At 54.1% G+C, this 21,104-nt stretch overlaps 2 protein-coding genes across 2 annotated transcripts in view; one reads left to right on the plus strand and one right to left on the minus strand.

The window, feature by feature from the left end:
• The window catches only part of SYT6 (synaptotagmin 6), a 30,846-nt gene extending 23,095 nt beyond the window's left edge, over positions 1 to 7,751 (plus strand). The window contains exons 4-7 of the mRNA XM_009981398.2: positions 227 to 347; positions 1,876 to 2,047; positions 2,716 to 2,866; positions 7,680 to 7,751. Coding sequence (XP_009979700.2) covers positions 227 to 347; positions 1,876 to 2,047; positions 2,716 to 2,866; positions 7,680 to 7,751 — 516 coding nt within the window. The remainder of the gene's footprint in view (positions 1 to 226; positions 348 to 1,875; positions 2,048 to 2,715; positions 2,867 to 7,679) is intronic.
• Positions 7,752 to 18,140: 10,389 nt separating this feature from the next.
• On the minus strand, positions 18,141 to 20,188 carry OLFML3 (olfactomedin like 3). The gene is made up of 3 exons (XM_086627407.1): positions 20,081 to 20,188; positions 19,386 to 19,671; positions 18,141 to 18,931 (listed from the first exon to the last, which is right to left on the minus strand). Exons 1-3 carry the CDS (start codon positions 20,186 to 20,188, stop codon positions 18,141 to 18,143), a joined length of 1,185 nt encoding a protein of 394 aa, XP_086483533.1.
• Between the last annotated feature and the right edge of the window lie 916 nt (positions 20,189 to 21,104).

Genomic DNA, 21,104 nt, shown 5'->3' on the forward strand with positions numbered 1-21,104 from the left:
ATTTTTTTTCCTGTTCCTTATATTAATTTTTAGCCAAATAATGTTGGGATACACTGGAAAATAAATTCTGCAGTCTGCCATACAGTAAAGTGTCATTCACTTGGAAATGACAGAATAGAGAAAAGCCTGTTTGAGGCACGAATCCTGCACGACCCGCTGTGAGAGGGTGGAGGCAGCCTAGCTGGTTCTTGCACGTTTCCAATATGTGTTCTCTGTTTTATTAAAGGAAAGCGTGGACCTGGGAGAGATCATGTTTTCCCTTTGTTATCTGCCAACTGCAGGTCGCCTCACCTTAACAGTCATTAAATGCAGGAATCTCAAAGCTATGGATATCACTGGTTACTCAGGTAGGTGCTCGATGGCTGAGAAGGACCCTATTGCATCCACACTTCTTCCTCCTCCCTCCTGGTATCCTCAGTGGATAGTGGGCATATGTCTCTCGATGTCAAGTCTCTATTGTCTCTGAAACACTGACAAAGCTTTGTCCATGTTTTAGGTATGCATTCTACTTTTAAAAGTAGAATTGTCTTTTAAACTCATTCCCAAGTGCATGAATCCAGGGAGGGTGATTAAATACCTGAATATGCTATTCAGGGAGACTGCCAGTGGTTTCCCATCCCTGTGGGAGGGTTTGCAGAGTCAAAGCTCTGTTGCATCTCTTGGGTTGGATGCTTCAGATCTGTTGTCAATACTGACCCTGGCAGTTTTGTACGAGTAGGGAGTTTTCCTATATAACCCCCCCCGCAGCCAGAATCTGTCATTTCACCCCAAGATTAGGAAAGGATCATGGGCCACCTGGGCGAATCCCAGGTGAGTGTGTATTCCTCTGTACTGTGGCCAGTACCCAAACGTTAGGATCAAAGTCACCTAAAGACCGTATGCATTCACACTTCCAAAGAATTGGCTTGCAAATTCAGCATGTGTAAGTTCTGGATTTCAACATAAAAAGCAGTTTCTTTTCCATCATAGTATTTGAATTTCATTGAGGAGTTGTGTAAAAGGCAGTAACAATACAGTAAAAGATCTTTGCAGAAAACCTTTCTGCTCAGAGTTTGATGCCATATGAAATGCCTGAGAATTGAGACTTCAGATGAAGCCAGCTCAGCGTTTCTGTGGGTCCCCTACACGTTTACTGTTCCTTGAAAATGCATTGAAATCGCCTGAGCGGCCGTCAGAGCGAGCAAGAGCTGTTTGTAACTGGAGGGCATTCTGCTGTGATCGGCCAGTGGGAAGCAGGTGAAGCAGAGCTGCCCTAAAACCTTTTCTTCCTGCTGCTCTCTGACATTAGGAGAACGGGGTTTAGAATTCCCTGCTCACAGTAAATCTGCTACATAATGCCAGCAATTGGATAGTTTTGGTGGCAGCGCAGGAAAGGATCACTGTAAAACACCCCCCTCTGCCTGTTTAGGTCATCAAAACGCTGCGTTACCTTTTGCTCTCTTAGACAAATTTTGGAAAAGTTTTAGTTTTGCTACAGCGAAAGCCCGGGGTCTGCTGCCTGCAGCCGTGTGGGTAATGCGAGCCAGAATGCCTGAGTGCCCAGGGGCATTGTCACCGCTGATGAATGTGGGCTCATGGTGTGAGGTGGGGGCTTCTTTTGCACTTCTTACACTTTCAAACCCTCATCACAGAAAAACTGATGGCAACAGCTGGGTTTTCCTTCCAAGAAGGCTGCAGTGCTGGTTTTCCTGTCAGCACTCACACCAGTACGAGAAACGGTGGGTCCGACGGGAATACAGACATCCCTTTTTCTAAAAGTTCATTCGAGGAGTGCCTTTGGCTCCTGGTAATTTACAGCCCATCCTTTGATAGTGCTGTTGGTAACACAGCAAACCTCCGTAAACAGAAGGCCTTTTCCTATCTCTTCCTCTGCAGATCCTTATGTCAAAGTGTCTTTGCTCTGTGATGGGCGAAGGCTGAAAAAGAAGAAAACCACCATAAAGAAAAACACACTTAATCCCACTTACAATGAAGCAATAATCTTTGACATTCCTCCGGAGAACATGGATCAAGTCAGTCTGCTTATCTCCGTCATGGATTACGATCGGTAAGTGGGAGGCTCTGGAGAGGGAAGGGGCAAACATCCCGTTGGGCGCAGGTTTTCCTGCTCAACAGCCATTTTCCTTAGGGTCACGGTCTGATTGCACAGCTCCGTGGCATCAATCTGTCTCTAGTGATTTGTTGTTAAAGTGTCGTTGACATTTATGGTTATGGAAAATCACCCGCTAGAACAGTAAGTATGGGAAAGCGGATCCTTTGCTTCATGGCACTGGCCTGAGTGGGTCCTGCATTCCGTTTCTGTTCTGTGGGTTCTGCGGCGCTGTTTGCTTGTCCTGCAAACCGTCGTCTCGTTTTGGAAAGCAAAAGCTCTCACTGAGCAGCAACTGGTGTATGAATTATCCATTACTCAACTTGTGCTTATTCTTGCTGTGCACCACTGCGTCCTTCCAGATTCTGTATCTGGACTGACCTACAGTTCAAATCATTTTGAAGTTGTTATAATTATTTCTGGTGATGGCAGTGCCTCGCTGTCCTGGGGGCCGCATGCGCTGACAGCAGCAAAGATCTGACTGTCGTCGTGTAGCTGCGACGTCTCGTGTTCGCTGGCACGGTGCCTCGTGGCACTCCGACAGCTTGGGCTCAGAAGTCTCGATCGGACAGCGTATGGGCAGCCTGAGAGAGAGATAATTGTGTTGCTTTTCTGTTGTTCTCCAGAGTGGGTCACAACGAGATTATTGGGGTTTGCCGTGTGGGGGTCAATGCTGAAGGGCTGGGCAGAGACCACTGGAATGAGATGCTGGCATACCCACGCAAGCCTATTGCGCACTGGCATCCATTAGTGGAGGTGAAGAAGTCCTTCAAAGAGGTGTGTGGAGTTATTCCTTCCTTTTAGTGCATGTGCTGTGCGTGACTGAGCTGGTTCGGGGCTTTCGGAGAGCTTCTGCTCTCACTTGGGAATTTCTGACAAGAGCTGAGGGCGTTTTCTCACCAGAAATGAACTCTAGAAAACAAGCATTTCTATATTGTCTTGAAATAGCTCCTTGAGCTTGCAAGCAAGAATGAAAGAGACTGTGTTTACAGATGCGACTGTTACTGTGTTGTTTTTTCTCTTCTTTTTTTTTTTTTTTTTTAATTAGAGATTGAGTGCAGAAAGGGAAGAGAATGCTGTTCTGATTGCAGAACAAATTGTCCAGGGATATTGCCTATTTCAAGTTTCAATTTTTTCATCCTAAAAGATTTTTTTGTTGACTCATCTCCAAGCCTTTGTGGGAGAATAAATAGAACAAATGTAATTGCTCTAAGCATCTCCAGAGAGAGAGATTCACTTGATGCAGCCTCAGATGATAAAATAGGGCTGAAATGCCTGGGTACTGTTTTGACCATCTCTAGCATTTTCTTCCTCCTTGCACTCCATTTTCTCCTGCTCCTGTAGTGCTCTTTGGGTTTTGCCTGATTTAAGTCTTAAATTCTGGAGGAGAGAGATGTGGAGAATGGCATGCACGCTATTGACACTTCAGGTATGCCAAGAAAACCAGCATTTGTGGCCAGCAATGGTATAATAAAGGCAATAAAACCTCCCACTGTGTCTGGGGCTAAGGAGGCATTTTCCCTCAAAGCCACAGACTAAGTACATAACAAGCAGCGTCTTATTGCCCCTTTGAAAGAAGGCAGCGTACGGCCTGGCAGTGCCAGGGAGAGCCGCGGGTCCGCCGCTGCTGAGCCTCGGTGTAAACGCTTCGCCATCGTTTCGTCGGTTGGCTCAACATCCGCGCCGTCCGCAGCACCTCACGGCACGGTACCAGCTGCCACGTCCGACCCGGGGGCAGGAGTTCCTTCTCCAGTTTGTAATTTATATGACTTTACTACACCATTTTTTCAGGGGTAGGTGGGAGTTCAAAAGCAAGACTCCTGTAAAGTTTTTGATAATCAACAGAAAAAAAAAAGAGATAATTATTGTGATGAAACTCAGAGAAACAAAGGGAGGCATGTAAGATGACTCACCTGCTAACATACCCTTTGAAAACCACTGCTGAGCACCCAAGACTTTGGAAAAAAACCTGAATGAATCATTCCACCCTCCAGTGCACAGGTCAGGAGCTCTGCTTAAAAGAAATGAAAAAAAGCCTCTGATCATCTGTTCTGGTATTCCTGCCATAAGCTGGTGCACAGAGCCAGCAAGCAAATGGTCCTTGTGTTTATTTGCCCTCTTAAGTTTTAGCACTGCTGTCCGTACATCTCTAGTGCAGCTTGAAAAGAAGCAAACAGAAAAGGCAGAGGCTCCTGGAGAGAAATTAACGGGAAATGGTATTTGTTGTTACAAGTAATCACATCATCTTTTCCATATGTCTTTGTGCATTTTTAAAAAGCAATTTAAAAAGCAGGGAGCTTGGGCTGAGTTGTCTTTTTGAGTGCATGAAGAGGAACAGCTGACCGGAGCCGGGAGCGCAGAGCTGGTCCGTGCCGGCTGCCGGCTCCCTGTGCCGCTCCGCACTTACGTGTCCCGGCGCCCTCCGCTCCCGGCACAGCTCAGGGCTGCAGATGGATGAAGACAAGGGAATCTGGAATTTCTTTACTGGCTTACGCACGTACCGCCGTGCCTGGTTTGCCATGAAAAGCTCTGCCAGAAAAGGGGCTCCTGCCGTGTTTTGTACAGCTCCGGCTGCGGAGTGTCCTGGTTCGGCTGGGACGGCGTCCGTCCTGCTCAGCAGCCAGAGACCTCTGGGTGTTGGTTTTAGCCCGGGACTCGCTCTGAGAAGAACGTTGACCACACACTCATGTTTTAGTTGGCACTGGGACCTCAAGGACTTGCCAGCTGCCGTGTTCTTGCCAGCGTGCAGGAGCACAACAGGATAGGGGGGAGCATGGCCGGGACAGAGGGTCCACAACTCCCCTTGGGATTTGAACCGAGGCTTAGGACTGAGGGCTGTATTGGCCAATGGAGTATTCCAGATCATGCAGTGTCATGCCCAGTATGAAAATGAGGGTTAACTGGAAAGAAGGGCCTTTGCTCTTCCGGAGCTCTCGCTCTCAGAGTGCTCTCGCTCTCTCTCTCTCTGGGCCTCATGCTCATCCGGTATTGCCGTGTCGGGACTGATCTGTTTCAGGATCGTTAGTCCAGTGCGGGACCAATAGACGGACGCCGGTGTCGTTGGGGCTGCACCCCCTGGACTGGGCACCGGCCCCCCTCCTGCCTTGGTCCCTGACTGTCCACCACGAGGCCCCCGGGCAGCACCGTGCCGGTCCCGCCGGCCGCACCGCTGTGCCAACACGACCAAACCCCCTTTCTGGGTCGGCAGCATCCATCGGGCCGTTCTCCGTCAGCCGGTGTTGCTCTTTCTCCTCTTTCATTGCTGGAGCCTTTAGGGAAACTCCCTTCTGTTGCATTTCATGTCTTTAGTTGCTCCACATTTATCAACAGTGAGTGACAAACTGTAATGACGGCACTTCTTTAATGACCGTCATCATTAAAAAGGGAACATGTGCAAATGAATCATTAATTACAGGCTTCTAAGTACTGTCGTCTTCACACAAGCTGCTTAGAAAGAGAGTTTGTGGGCAGAAAACAAGAATCCCACTTGCTGATGCATTTTGGAGCTATTCTTGTCCTCAGCACAAACCTGTTCCCATTTTTCAGCCCCGAGGTCCCACTGGCACCTGCTGCCGTGGCCTCAGCCTCCCAGGTGTGTTCAGCCACCCCCACCCATTGCCGTTTCCCCAGTGCACCCGTCAGCCAGGTTAAGTGATGTATCTGTAAAAAGAAATATAAAATTCTAGTGCATCTTTCCAGACTTTGAAGGGGACTTCTGAAAATTGAAAATTTTCCTGTTATCTATGAAAGACAAACTGTCTGATATCGCAGAGTAGCATCATCAGTGCAATGCAAAAGGTCTTTGATGTTGCTAAGTCCCTCTGACATTCAGCATGGGAGCATTTATTTGTTTAAAACATTTCTCCAGATGAAAACTGGTAACTTTGCTGAGAGCTAAGTCATGCCCATAACGGAGAGCAGCCATTTATCTTTAAAAATATGCAAAACCAGCCTCTTCCAGACTTTTGGGCATGTTTGACTTTCACTGAACTGTTCCTAGTTTCTGACTGTTAATTACACAATGGGTGGTTCACCTTTTCCAATTAAATGAAGGAAAAGTATCTCCAGGTTCCCCACGTCACCCTGATCACTCAAACGTACTCTCAGAAGAGTTTTGGTCACATTTTTGCGGTAGCAAACATTGACACTCACTGCAGGCAGAACATGCATGGAGCATGCTGAGGACTCTGCCAAAAGCCCGTTTCTGTTGTAATCTTTGCCCATCTTCTGTTTCCGTGGTCAGTCTCATGGGAAGGGTGTACCTGTATTATCCTCAGGGACTTTAGCGAACACTTTTGACATGAGAAACGCAGAAGAAACTTTTCTTACCTTAAGGCAGCCTGTTTGGAAGGACGAGATTCCCAGCTGCTTTGCTCATTAATTTCTGCTCAGCCCTGGTGCAATACAGTCCGTATCGTGCAAACTCGCGCAGTGACTTACTTCACACTGACTGGTCTCTCTGGGGAAGGAAATTGGCCAAATTCCTGCCCCTATTTCTGCCCCAGCTTTGTAACCACACGCTTACGGGGGCAGCCCTGACCCCGGACAGGCAGTGCTGATGCGCAGCCATCCCATGGGATGGACCCCGCGGGGTGTCACAGCCATCACTGAGGGCACCCACTACCCCCCACCCACAGCAGCCAGGGTGGCCCGGGGCTGTGGGGGTGTCCCCCCCAGAGCAGGCGGGTGGACGGCCGCCTCGGCCCCTGCGCGCGGTGGTTTGGCTCCGCAGCCTTCCTGGGAGCACGAGCAGCCACGCTGCTCTCTCCTTTTCAGGCAGTTTCATTTGAAACGCCTTGGCCGAGGCGAGGGTGAAGCTCGGGTTGCAGAATGAGTTTTCACCCCCAGAAGTGAAACTGGTACGTGGCGGAGCATTGATAGGAACCAGCAGAGAGCTTCTGCTTACGCAGGAGAGAGGGAACTGATCCGAGGGAAGCAGTGGAAGTACTATGCCTGCTGCTGTTTCTGGGAGATGTCTATCATTTGTCATTTGAATTTAATAAAACGAGATGGTGAGATGGGCGAGTACTCAAAAGCTCAAAGAGTAAAGGTTTTGAATCATAATAACAGCCCCCACGGCAGATGACTAATAATTTATGATCCCATAAGCATGGCAAGAAAATGTTTCCTACGTCCATTGACTCGCTGATCTGATTTTCACTTTGAGAAATGTCTCTGGCACTGCGGACCTGGCTTCTGCGGAGCAAAATCACCAGGCTGGAAAGGCTCAAGTAATTTTGCAATTAGGCAATGTTTCTAAAACAAAAAGGCAACAGCACCAAACCAGGAAACAACAGAAAGCAAAAATGAGAGCAGACTTTGTCTCCATAGCCCACACAGGTACTGTTTATTTTTCCCTTTTTTTTGTGAGCAGTCCTCATGATCATGAATTGGTTTACAAAGTAATAAAGTAAATTGTTCAGCAATTCTTCCCGCGTGGTTAAAGGCAGCTGTGCAAAAGTCGAGGCGTGCTGTGGGGCAGAGGAGAACACTGCGGGACGGGAGACAGGCAGAGAGGTGAAGGGATGGGAAGGGTTTTAAATAAATCTCACCTGTTTGCTTAGACTTGCTTTCTCTTTTCTCCCATCAGTGGCACGGCCGGACAGCGAGCTTTGACAGCCAGGGGTCCTGTCCCTCGCCCAAACCCCCACCCACGCCGTGACGCAGACCGCGGCGCGTCCGGCGGGACCGAAGCGAGTTGTCTTTGCCCCTGGCCCACGGGCTCAGGCGTTGGTTGCTGAGCGGCAGCAGCAGCAGTGAGACTTTCCGGTCTGGTTGTTCCTGCGTAAGTAAAGGCAGAAACCCGTCTTGTGGTCGAATATGTCTTTGTCTAATACGTCTCCCAAGGTGATGTTTTCTTTTGTGGCTTTTGCTGTATGGATCTGTTTCCAGAGGAAGAAGGTGGACTGAGACATGAGCTGGAAGTTGGGTCTCTGAAATAACATGTAAAATAGTTTTTAGTGTGTGTGAAGGCTGGAAAAGTGCAAAGTGGCTCTGAGTGTCTACAGACAGCGCAGGAGGTCGGGAGAGGGGCCGTGGACCAGCCCCACTGCGCTGCCTGTGCCCGCTTAGACGAGCAGAAGCAGAAGACGGAGGTTTCCGACCCGCGAGCGGCTCTTCACCGCGGCGGTCAGCCCCCGCCCGCGGCGCGTTCACGGGTTTCCTGTTCGTGTAGAGGTGTTCCTGAGCTGTTAGAAGTTTGTGCAGTGTGTACCCCAAGTTCCTTTCGTCATATATAAAAAAATGCCGTTGATTCCTCAGGGGGGAAAAGCTGTTTTTTCCCTGTATTTGACGCCTCCCCAGAGCTACTTGCATGAACAGTTTCTTAAGACCCCTCCAGAGCTGCTGCTCATCCCCCCCTACATCACCACGGTGTCTGGAGTCGAGTGGAGAGAACGGTGTTGCCACAACTGAGATTCGGACATAAAGGGGGAGAGATGTTACAGAATTAGGTGGCATCCTTGCATGATCACTAGATCTTTATTTTTTACATTGTCCAATTAATAAAGGGTGAACAAAAGTGTAAAGGGAAATACAGAAACACAACCAATACTGCAAAAAGGTCCCAAACTTTTTTCTTGAACTATCAGCACTTCCTTAACGAAAAAAGTTTCTAAGACCCAAACCCTGGAGGAAGATCAAGTTTTGAAAAAATGAAACTTTGCTGGTTCCTTGGCTGCAGAGGCCAAAAATGAAGTCACAACATCCCAAGTACAAGCTTCACAAACACAGTTAAATCAGCCCATCTTTATCAGACAGCTGTGGATTTTGGACACTTTCTCATCGTGGATTTTTCCCTGAGTTATTAAGTACATTAGTGCTGTTTGTTCCACTGCAATTATATCAAGTAAATGCAAATATTTTTGGTTTTGAGTTAAAACAAGACTTGTTAGCCAGGCAGCCATTTCTCCTCACATCAGGTTGGCAGAACTGCAGACATCGGCCACAACCTCCAGGTCAACTTCAGCTTCCGTTTGCCCACGTGTCCCAGCGGTGGCCTTCACTGGGCACCACAACTAGCAGAGAAGGACATTTGCTTTGTTTTTCTGGGTAAGATGGATCCTCTGCTCAGTGAAGGACAAATACACAATTTCTCATCACACCTCGTGTCTTAATTCTCTTTACGTGCCACATGCTGTAGAAGCAGAAACTCAATAAAATTATTTTATTTGTAAGTCCTGCCTTGTCTGGTGAAATGCTTCCTCTCGTGAAAGCAGTGACTGCGTTGTGTGATCTTCAGAGGGTCAGTAGTCAGAGCGGGCGCTGTAAGATGTGGTGCTAACAGCCCCTTGTGGGCATGGGGCACTGCGAGGGCAGCTCTTGGTTGTCCTGGGACAGTCAGCGCAGGTCCAGTTCCCCGAGGGGGAATTGCTGAGCACTAGTCACATGAGAAAAAAGACTTATTTCAAGTGCTTACAGTTCATTGAAACAAAAAAGGTGGTAAAACTGCATTAGCTTTCCAGCATGAAAGGTACTGTAGACTTCTGCCGAGGGACGTGGCTGAGGACGCCCCTTTTCAAGACAACCCATCCTTTCTGGGAATGTTCCAGGTCTTACTATGGGAAAGAGTTTCTGCCCATCTGAAACAATTGACTTACAGTGGTGGATGGTTCAAAAACTGACCACGAGTTCCCCGAGCCTTGACCTGAGCTGAACCTGAGCCTCGGGTGTTTCACACCATGGACTGGAAGTGCCTCTTGCAGGTCTGCAGATCGAAGCACCTGTAATGCGAGACGTACCCAGAAGAAGCTGCAGCAGTCCCAGCTGGATGCCAGGATGGCACTTGGCAATCATTAATTGCACTAACCTACTCAAATCCTTTTCTTCTTTAATCCTGGCTTCTTGGGTTTTGGTGTTCTCTGTATAATCTCCATCTTTTATCCATTCTTCTTGTTATCTAGGATTTAGTCAAAACATACGTGGGGTTTGACACAAAGCTTCTATTTTTAATCCTCGCATCACACATATAATCCATTTCCACTCGATACTGGCTGTCACTTGCATTGCTGGAAAACTGGATCTCACGCTGGTGAATAACACCCGCGCCCACGTGGCTCAAACCCCCTACACCAACGTTTTAAGTGCTGAGATTTTGCCACGTCCCTCGGTGAGGGGATAATCAAACCAGTGTGTGTTTGTCACCGCCTCAGCACAGCCACTCGAGAAGATTGGTCACACTAACAGAAGCGAGATACACCGTGCGAGTGCAAATATTTCCCTTTCATCTAGAGAGGGATTATAATTCTGCAAAGGAGCTGAGCCTGGCACAAGTGCCAGCCAGGATCAGTTAAGTCACTTTCTCGCTCGTCACTACTTTCCATGCTGCTTTTGACCGTGTAATAGTAACTCTCAAAGAAGTTTAAATTATTACCGAGCAAAACAAGGAGGGCGACCACAGGGCACATCCCGTGGGAGTTTGCCATCACGGGGCTCCTGCTCCTTCGAACCTCTATGGCTGCTCGAGGGCCCGCTGTGCCGTGCCAGGTGTGCCGTGCCAGGCTGTGGCAGGGTGCCAGGCTGCGGTGGCGTGCTGGGCAGCATGGGGCTGGGCGGCCGGAGGCACCTCCTGGGGCACGGAGAAGGAGGCACCCACAAACCCAGTGCTGGCTACTGGTAACGTTGCAAAGTCTGCAAGCAGCCGCAAATGAACAGTCTATTTTATTTTGAGTACTGCAAGCAAAACAAACACACATGAGCCTTCCCAGACCTTCTTTTATTTTTTCCCCTTTCTTTTCAGTTTTAGTCTCACAGTCTCGAATTGCACAGAGCAATGACTGGCTGTAGGAAGAGTCGGAGACACTGAAGTGCTGGCTGTCCCTTGATGACTGCGAGTTTAACGCTGCGACACAGGGAGAACCGAAACCCCACGGCCCACTGCCCCGCTCATCCCAAGGGGTCAGAGGGCTGAGTGCCCCCCACTGATTTGGGAACAAATCTACTTGGTATATGAGTAAGCCCGTTGCTCACCTGCCCTTCCTCTGGGATCGAAGATCTCGTGGTGAATGTGAGCACACTCGGCACTTGGGCCCCACAAACAGGCAGGGAAGAGGTGGTTTTCCTTTCATGCTGGTGGTTTTGGTTTTTTTAAAATGTCTCCACGGCAAAAAAATACCTAGTCTTCATTTTGCAAAAAAGGTAACATCATAGTCTGCTTTTCTGCCAGGGTGAGCATCGCTCCAGAATCAGGCTGTCGAGGCGGTGCCGCGGGTGAGCCTGGGAGGAGCCGAGTTTGGCTCCTCGTCGCAGACGCACACGCTTGGAAATCCCGGACCCTTGTCCGAGTGCCAGCGGCATCCCAGGAGCTCTGCTCGGCTCACAAACCTCCGCCGTCAGCCTTCAGTGGCAATGCTGCTCGAATGGTCAAGAAATGGTCTGGTTTTTTCCCTGGACTTTTCTTAAAGATAATTTATAATTATGTTTTACAGCTTTATATATATATATTAAGACGTGTGTTAGTCATGCAAATATAATTATTTATCTTACATTCCCATGTCATTTGTTAATAAAACCATGGAATTTAAAGCACATATATTTCAAAAAATCCAGTGTAGGCTTCTATTAAAAACGCAGTTCATTAAAGCTAATAAAGTATCTCAGAATGGGTCAAGGCAAATCCAGAGCATGTTCTGTTGCCATGGGAACAGCGGGCACCAAAGCCAAGTGCAGACGTGGTAACCTGCAGCATCAGAAATAACATGAAAGAATACAATTAGGTGAGAAAGCCCCCCCAAAGCCAGAGTGGGCGCAGGACACGGGCTGTTTGCTGGGACATCCTGGCAGTGCTGTCGGATCCAGGCAGGCACCGAAACATCCTGTAGCAAACCGCTTCCGAAGCAGAAGACTTTCTCCTAATCTGCCGTTAGCAGCTGCCCACCCCCTCACTTGCAGATTGCCTCAGAAGAGGGTTTCTGCTCTGCCACGAGGGACAGGGCAGCAGAGCCGTCGTTTTTCAATTGTCGGTTCCCCGGTGTTGCTCTCGCATGGCGCACATGAATGAAGGAGGACTTGGCTCGCTGCTCTGCTGATTTGCCCCTGATGCTCGAGACCACCCTGCCGACCCCTCCAGCCCCTTGGCCCCGACCCACTGACATCCCACCATGCCTCCCCCTCCCAGCTCCCTGCGCTGGGGCTTCAGTCCCACGGGACGGGTCGGGAGCCGCTGGACCCCCGGCCAGCTCGGTGCTGCACGGCCGTGCGCGCTGCCGCTCCCACCGTCTGCTGCACCAGGCACAGTCCCGGGCACAGCCGCTCGCTGCTGGAGATGAATTAATGCAGCTTTTCCAGGACATGATTGTTACAGAAACCAGAAGGACCTTTCTGCCTGTTGCGTAACCTCAGCTTTATCTACGGCGCCTCTAACTGCTGCGTGCCGTGTGCGTTCCGCAGGGCTGCCGAGCCGCTCTGCCCGTCCCCCTCCAACCGAGCTGCCCCTCCGAGGGGCATCCAAGGCTGTTCTGCTGAGTCGGGTGTTCAAAAGCCTCCACAGTGTCACCTCCTGCCCCGCAGTGCTTGTGGCCATCGTAGTGTCACGACACACCTGAACTCAGCGCTGTCCCGCAGCGCCCACGCGCCGCGCGACACCAGCTGTGCCGTACGGCAGCGGTGGCTCCGGCCGCTTCTGTGGGTTCCTCACTTCAAAACAAAGGACGGCTTAAAATGTCCGTGGTGCAGGACAAGCTATTTCTGGTGTTCTGCAGAGCGTGGTGGTGCTGGGGCTGCCAGGCGGTGCGGCTGGCGCTGCCAGCGTCACACACCCCGACCCACCACGGGGGCGAACAGCTCCTCGGCCGTGCCCCGTGCCCGATTGCTTCTCATGAGCAAGCAAAGATCTCAAAAACACCAAAGGAGGTCTTCATTGTTTTCTGTCAGAAATCCATAGTACTTAAAAATAAAGCTCCTTTCTGAAACCTGAAATTTGCCCGGTGTGTGCAAATGATCAGCAAAAAATAAGATGTTTTCCACAGCAAAGACAGTCAGTCCCGGCAGCAGCGGGTGTTTGTGCTGCCAGGAGCAGATCGCCAGATATGTCAGCAACAAACACCCTCCAGGGCGAACCACGGCTGGCTAGAGATAGGGTTTAATAAAGATTTCTTTAGCCAGAGGAAGAATTAAAATGTGAGAGTCAAAATCTGAAATACCCTCTTTCCCACCCTGAACGATGTCTTCTCCTCCCAGCAAAGGCACAGGGACCAGCACTCCAGATGGAAAAGCCCGTGCTGAGATGTCCAGTGCAGGAGAGCAGCGAGGACGGCGGCAGCACCTCTGCCCCATGGCAAGCGCCGGGGTGCCGGGGGTGGCCGTGGCGTCCAAGCTGGGCAGGGGCCCCCGCGCACCCTGGGAGGGATTCCCTTTGGGTCCAGGTCAGACAAAAGGCCCCGGCAGATTTGATTTGATTGGCCCAAAGAGAGAGCTCCCAGTGGCAGGAATGGAGCTGATGATCCAATGAAAACAATCATTCCCTGGAATTGCACGTTTCTCTAAGCCTGAGAAGGTGGCTCTTGCAATGAAGGGAACAAGGGCAGAGGCAGCGATGCGGAGCGGTGGCACAGCCACCCGGTTTGCCGGCACACAGCTGAACGTGGCACGGGGACACCCACAGCACGACACCGCACCCCGGCTGTGCAGAATTTCATGGGATTAGTGGTACTGATGCATCTCGACTAAAGTACATTTCTTTCTTCATTCATTCTATAACAAGCTGAAGGTTTCAATTTCTGAGGCAAGGTTGGACCAGGAACGGGAGAAAGCAGGAGATGGCAGATGACGCTGACATCGAAGGTGGCTCAGTCGGGGAAAACTGCTTTTCGTTTAAAACGCTGCTTTCCTGAAAAACTGCAGCCAAGGAAGAACGAGCTGGCTGCCCCTCTGCACCAGACACCTGGTCCCCTCAGACAGACCCTCCTCCAGCAGCTTGGCCTGGTGGATTTAATCAGACTTTTCATTTTTCCTTGCCTGAGCAACACCATGGAAGTGCCAATCTTTGCATCATTTTCCTTCACAAGGGTTAGTAGGCAATTCTGGAGAAATCCGTTTAACTGAGCAATTAGTGAGTCAATAACACACGTCCGTATTTTATTAGAAACACAAAAATTGGTAATTTCTGTTTGTTTTGACCCTGCCTCGGTAGCAATGGCAGCAATTTTCCGTAATAATCACAGTTACCATGGTTATATCTCCCTCCAGGTTGTCAGACACCTGCAGCAGAAAGACACCTTCGCTGCACGAGCACAGCCAGGGGTGCTGCACGGGGTGGGGGTCAGCTGCTCCAGCCCCCCATGGCCCCGCATCCACCTGCCACCCCAGTGCCGGCGCAGCCGCGGGCGCCAGCAGAAAAGAACAGGGCACCCGCCTCCGCCTGCACCACTCGTGCTTCCCCGCCGGCCAACGGGAAGGTGAGGGGCCCCGGGGAACCCAACCCCAGTGTTCCACTGGGCCTCAACCGGTGACGAGGGACTTGGAGACAAACAAACCAACCTGATGTCGTGTTTCTTGGAGCTGGCCCACAATCTCCAGGCTGCAGCCAGCGCTGGGGCGAAGCACCGGATAAGGAAACCCAAACCCTCCTCCGCACAGGGAGAATCACTGCATCCCTCAGCAGTTTTGCTTCAGGAGGATGTATTAAGTAGAAAATTCGAATCTATCCCAGAAAAGCTCTGGGGAGCTGATTTTCAGAGAGGAAAGAAATTAAAGAACTGCTTAGCTGAACAGCTGAGCTAGTATTTTTCTGTCCTCAGGAAACATCTTTCATAATAATAGCATTAGTAAAAATAACACCCCAAAGAAAATCCTGGCGAAATCACGTGGGCTACAGCTCGCGTGAAATCCCTGCATGGTGCGAGCTGCCTGCGTGGGTCTTCCTCGTGTCAGCGAGACCCTTCTTGGCTGGAGACAGACGTGTCACCGCGAACGGGAGCAGTGCAGGCGGAGTAATGAATCGTGATCCAAGTGCTGAAATAACTGGAAATTCTGTTGGTAAATGAAGCTGCCCAGAAAATAATGAAACTTTGTGTGTGTCACAGAGCGCAGCGCCTCTGACAGGGTTGTGTGCTCTGAATTCAGAGACTTTACTTTTAATCTTCCTGTCAAGAGGAAAGGAAGGACCGGACACTCCAGCACCGGGAAGGACGGGAGGAGCCCGGGCACCTCCTGCCCCCAGGCTGGCTGGGCCAGGTGGGAAGCCAGTTCTGCAGGGACCCCTTAACTCTGCACATCCACCTTCTGAAAAGGAATTTCAGTTTCCTTCGAGCTGCAGCACCCCCCCACCAACACAGCACACGCCACGTGAGAGTGCAGAGGGGGTGCGAGTGTCACGGAGGGGTTGGGGGCTGGGGGGGGGGGCGGGGGGTGAGGGACCAGGGGCAGCTCTGTGCACAGAGGGTACAGCAGGGGCCAGGTCTGGGCTCTGAGAACGGACAGTGAGGCTGGGGGATGTGGGGGCAAGCTGAACACAGCTGTGGCCCCATGTGCCCACCCTCAAATCTACCATCATCATCATCATCATCATCATCATCATCATCATCATCATCATCATCTTCTCCACGCAGAAACAGGGATGGATGAGAGGGCCCCCAGGGACGCTCCCCCCGCCAGGCTGAGCACCCCACTGGGACTGGCCGGTGCCGGGCTCGGCAGCACTGCAGGCAAGGGCCATCCCTGTGGGTGCACACGCATCCCAGGAAAGCCTGCCCTGGCACCATGTGGTTCCCATCCCTGCAGACCCCCTGGCTGTGCCCACACTCCTGGGGCCTCCCCTGCCCAAAGCCACACAACTGCCCTGCGGATCCCCGAGCTCGGGGACAACACGGAAACCAGAAACAGCACAGAGCCGTGATCCCTGTGATTGACCGGAAGATCCCACTCCCAGAGGAAGGGACTATCTGCACTTCAGAAGGCAACAGCAGGCTGGCCCGTGTCAGCACATCTGGCCGGACAGCTGTGCTCAGCAAAGGTGGGTTTAGCCCCGGCCCGTCCCATGCCGACATGCAGCTGCGGGCCGAGCAATCCCTCTGCAGCAAAGCTCCGCGCAGACGGTTCCGGTGAGCTCTGTTTTGCTTGTTCTCTGTTTTCCTTGTTCTCTGTTTTCCTTAGAAAGTGCAGAGGCCCATGAGCAAGCTGCTGCTGTTCTGCGTGTCCTGGCACTCCGAAGACACCTCAAGCTCCAGTGTCCTCCCACTTCTGCTGCCAAGTCCTGGATACAGCACTTTGCTGCCTCCCAGTTGGTGTGCGATGAGTTAGACCTCAACCAGATGTTACGTGGGCAGAAATACCTATTTGAAGTTAAAAGCCTGTGATTATTCTTGCCAACCAGCCATTAAGAAAGTACTAAATGGAGAATTTATCCCCCCCTTTTTGTTTCAACACAATAGCATCTTTATAATACACTTTAAGTCGCTTACTTTTAATTTTAGTTCCCTTGCTTCTAATACTACACGCAGAACCATTTCACTTTATCAATAGCTCCTGTGAGCTGGAAAAGAGTCAGGGAGGAAAAAAAAAGCCAATATCTTTGAGAATTAGGCAAAGGGGAAAAAATTAGCCAGAAGATCTCACTTTCTCTTTCCTACTGTTAACATAACTTCTCAATTTACTTTATCAGATTGCCTTCCCAAGAGAAGTATTTTTCAAGAGGAGCAGAGATGAAAGGGATTATTACTCACAGAGACCCTTCTTTAAAGAGATAAAACATTTGGCAATTAAAGCACGAGGAGCTGCAGACACACGAGGAAAGCAGCGGCTGCACTGGAGCAGTCACATCAGCACATTTTCCACTAATCCCTCATTTCGGAAAGCGATAACGGCGCCACAAAGCGCTGGCTGCCACTGTTGGGGGGGGGTCCCCCGCCTGCCACCCAGCCCAGGGCACAGCGACACGAGCGGCTCACCCCCGGGGTGTCCCGGAGCCACCTCCGTGGGGCGGCTGAACGGGACGGCGCGTGGGAACGGGGGTTTCTCGCAGCCTTCAGGGGTGCGGCGCAAGCGGCAGCGTGCGGGGCAGTCGCTGCGGGGTGACGCCGCGGGAACTGGAAGGACATGGCGCGGGGGTCACGCGGGGCTATGGCCGTGCCCAGCGGGTGCCTGCTCTGGCCTCGGGGACGGGGGTCCTGCACCCTGGCAGCGCTGGAGTTGCCATCACGAGGGGCTCCCAGCGCCTCCCTGTCCTGCCCCACCTCCCCTGGGCTGTTGCTGCCGCGGGGCTGCGCAGGGACTTGGCACCAGCGGAGGGGATGGGAAGGGGCTCGGGGGTCCCAGGGCCTTATGCGGAGGGTTTGGGGCAATTCTGCGGCTGCAGGGGGACGACGACTGTGCTTTATTAGAAGTGAACTTGGAAAAATCAGCAATATCTGGTGCCTGCTGGCTACGCCTCCTCCCTGGCATGTGAGGAAAATCTCCAGTTGTCCGCTCAGATTAAGGGATTTTGCTGTTTGCTCACAGTTTAGTACATGCAAACCAGGCTGGCCCCGGCCAGGCTCGGGAGTGCCCTTGCTGCAGCAGAAGGCTGCCCGAAGCCCCAGCTGAAATCCCTGCCCAAAACTCCAGCCAAAACCCCTGCCCGAAGCCTCAACACAAACCCCTCCCGAAAGCCCCAGCTCAATCCCCCAACCAAGCCCCCCTGCCCACACCCCCACCCCAAGGAGCCATCTCTGGGCCAGCATTGCATGGTCACCCCACCCTTGGGAAGTGTCTGTTGGGGTGCCTTTGGGGCAACACGGAGACTGTGGCTCTGACAGCCTGGCCCCAGCACCCCCCGCTCCCGCCAAGCAGGTGGCTGCAGCTCGCTGCGTGGTATTTATTCAGTATATCATAGAGAAGAAAATCTCATTAAATTAGTCCTGGTTTCTGCAGGGTGGGCCTGGGCAGGGATGCCTGGTGCCAGTGGGTGGAAGGTGGCTGGGGGCAGGGGTCCAGCATTTCATCATTTCACAGTGATGGGAGATGGGGCAGAGATGCCGTCCCATGCCAGGGCCGGATGCGCCCCATGGGGTGGGTTGGGCAGAGTCGCGCTTGCCCGGGAGGGGTGGCTGGATGTGCGGGGACGCCCGGCCGCGGCCCCTCAGACCTCCAGCTTCTTCTTCATCTCCATGCGGTAGATGATCTGGTAGCCATCGTCCCAGGCGTAGATCTGCCTCTCCCGGGGGCTGTACTTCATGCCGGAGTGGGAGCCGTAGCGCTTGGGGAAGTAGACGAGGGAGGCGTCCTCGGGGGCCAGGGTGCCGCTGACGTCGAAGACGCACTGCACGCGGGAGCGGCTGGGCAGGCGGGTGTTGTAGACCACGTGCAGGGCCCCACACACCACGAAGGCGCCCTCGGCGTTCTCCCGAGGGCACGGCGTGTCCCACATCTGCTCGATGTCCAGCGAAGTGGGGTCCAGCTTGGCCAGGCATATGTTCTTCTCATCCTCCTTGGTGGCGTAGATGGCCCAGAGCCCCTCCTCGTCTGCCGCCACCTCGATGTAAGTGAAGGGGGAGAGCCCAAAGACCGGGATCTGCTCCTCGGCGGGGAACACCGAGCTGTCCACCACCGTCTTGTTGGCCAGGTTGAACTTGATCACCTGGAAGGGGCCGGAGCCCTGCTGGCGGATGTAGTAGAGGTGCCCATCGTAGACGAGGTGCCCGGTGCCCACCCAGGGGTAGGGCAACTTAATGCGGGCAGCCTTGCGGGTGGCAGAGAAGAGGGTGAACTCCCGCATGCGGGGGAAGACATACACTGTGTCGTTGGCAGTGCCATCGAAGACATAGATCTTCTCAGAATTCCCTGCGGCATCCTTGGTCCAGAGTCCCGAGGTGCTGCCAAAACGCTTCAGGATCTTCATGGCCCTGACACTCGCGATGGTGTCGCTGCAGTCTGCAAGAGTGGGGCAGCCATGAGAGCCTGGAAGCCACCTGGTCCCACAGTGGGGACTGCTCCCACTCTGCACCAGTCATGCAGGTCCCACTGTGTCCCACCCCAGCCCTCAGGCAGCTGCCTTGCAAACTCGCTGCAGAGGTTGCAGTGCTGTCCCTGGTGGCATCCAGAAGCCCCCTTGTGCACCTGTGCCACAGGCAGGGGAGGCCACCCTCACCCCAGCCCTGCCTCGGGCGCTTTGGAGAAGCCCAAAGCTTTGGCCTGGGACTTCAATGCAGCTCCCAGGCAGCTGCAGGATGTGGGGTTTTGTGCCAGAGACACCTGAGAGGTGTCCTGGTGGGACATAATGCCACAGCACGCAGCCAGGGAAGAGCTGGACCTGGGAGGGCTGGGAAGGCCCAGGGTAACCCTGCACCCAAGACCATCCATCCAGGAGGCCACGGCAGCCTCTCACCTGTCAGCTTGGTGTATTTCTCATTCTTCTTCTGCTTGGCCGTGGCCACCTGCTTCTCCATCAGCGTCTCGTCCACCTCCACGCAGGGCGGTGCGGGGTTCTGCGTCTCCAGGTAGTCCACCTCACGTTCCAGGCGGTCCACACGCACCGCTGCGCTCTCCGCCTCCGACCGCATCGCCTCCCGCTCCTTCTCTGCCGTCTCGAGCATCCCCAGCACCTGGTTCTTGAAGTCCCGCAGCTCCGTGGAGTAGCGGCTGCTCTGGTCGTGCCACTGTGAGATCCTCTCCTGGAGAGGCCAAGGGGACACTGAGGTCTCTGTGCTCCACAGCCCGTCCACAGCAGCGCTCCCACTGCCTGCGCACCTGTGGGAGCCCCCGGGGGCCACAGAGCCCTGGTGCTCGTGTCCCTGAGTCCCATTCTGCCATGCTCCTGCACCCGCGATGCTCCCGCTCCCACGACCCGCCTGTCCCACTGTGCCCCCCTGCCCATCACGCTCCTGTGCTGCCACGCTCATGCTGGGCCGTACGTGGCCCCGGCGAGGTGGGCGCCGCAGCACGCCCCGCCAGCTCTGCTCTGCCCCCGTCCCGGATCCTGCTGGCGCCGGGCCCGCTCCCGGCCCCGCCGGCCAGCGGGAGGAAGGGCCCGGGAGCCTCGCGGCGGGGCGAAGCGGGCGCAGGGCCGGAGCGGGGCCGTACCTCCAGCAGCGTGAGGCGCCGCTCCACGTACTCCATGAACTGGTGCTGCTGGGCGCGGGGCGCCGCGGCGAGGAGCGGCAGCAGGAGCAGGCAGCGCCAGGGCCCCATGGCCGTCGGAGAGTGCAGCCTCCACCTCAGAGCTCAGGAATGCTCCGGCCCCTCGGAGCCCTTATTGAATCCAGATGTGAAGAGGGGAGGAGAGGCTGCTCCTTCCCCGAAGACCGGCCCCGGGCGCCTTAACCCCTTCGTGCCGCAGCGGGCGCCCGCACTGGCCCCGCGCGGTGCCGTCGAGCCGTGGGGCCGGGTCGGGGGCGCGGGGCCACGCTGCTGCTGGCGTGTGCGGGGCGCGGGGCGCGGTGCAGCAGCCCCACGCAGCGAGGGAAGGACACGTCCCCATGGGGCGCAGCGTGGGGACAGCCCGTGGGACGGCGCGGGGCCGCGCCGCGCCTGGTGCGATGCCACGGGCACAGCCGCAGCCCCGGTCCGCAGAGACGCCCGCGGCAGGCGGCCACCCCGAGCTGCCCCGGCCCCGTGCCCGCTCCCAGGGAGTCAGAGCCGGGCCAGCGCCGCGGCCACCGGCCCCCGAGCCTGCGGCACCCCCGCGCCGGGCTGCTGAGCTCCTGCCGGGGTCCTGCGGGCTCCCCCCGAGCGGCGCCGCTCCGGGCCAGCGGCTCGGCCGACAGCGCTGCCGTTTGGGGCCGTTCGCGCTGCGCCGGCTGCGGAGGCTGCAGCTCGGTGCCCAGGACGCGGCCGTGCCCGCAGTTGTCCCCGGCTCTGCCGCCGCAGCCGGGCCGGCGGTGCCAGCCGGGCCCCGTCCGTGCCAGCCGGGCCCCGTCCGTGCGCGGCCCGCGGGCGCCCCCCGGAGCTGCCGCGTCCCCGGGCCGCAGCGCAGCCGTGGGCCCGGGCGGAGCGGCCGCGCTGGCGGGTCCGGGCTCGGCCCCGGCCCCGGCCCCTCTCCGCGGCCTCGCACCCGCCGCCCGTGGGCATCTCCCCCTGCCCGGGCGCTGGCGGGGCGGGCGGCACA

This window comes from Tauraco erythrolophus, chromosome 27 (genome assembly GCF_009769465.1).
Source record: "Tauraco erythrolophus isolate bTauEry1 chromosome 27, bTauEry1.pri, whole genome shotgun sequence".
Taxonomy (NCBI): Eukaryota; Metazoa; Chordata; class Aves; order Musophagiformes; family Musophagidae; genus Tauraco; species Tauraco erythrolophus.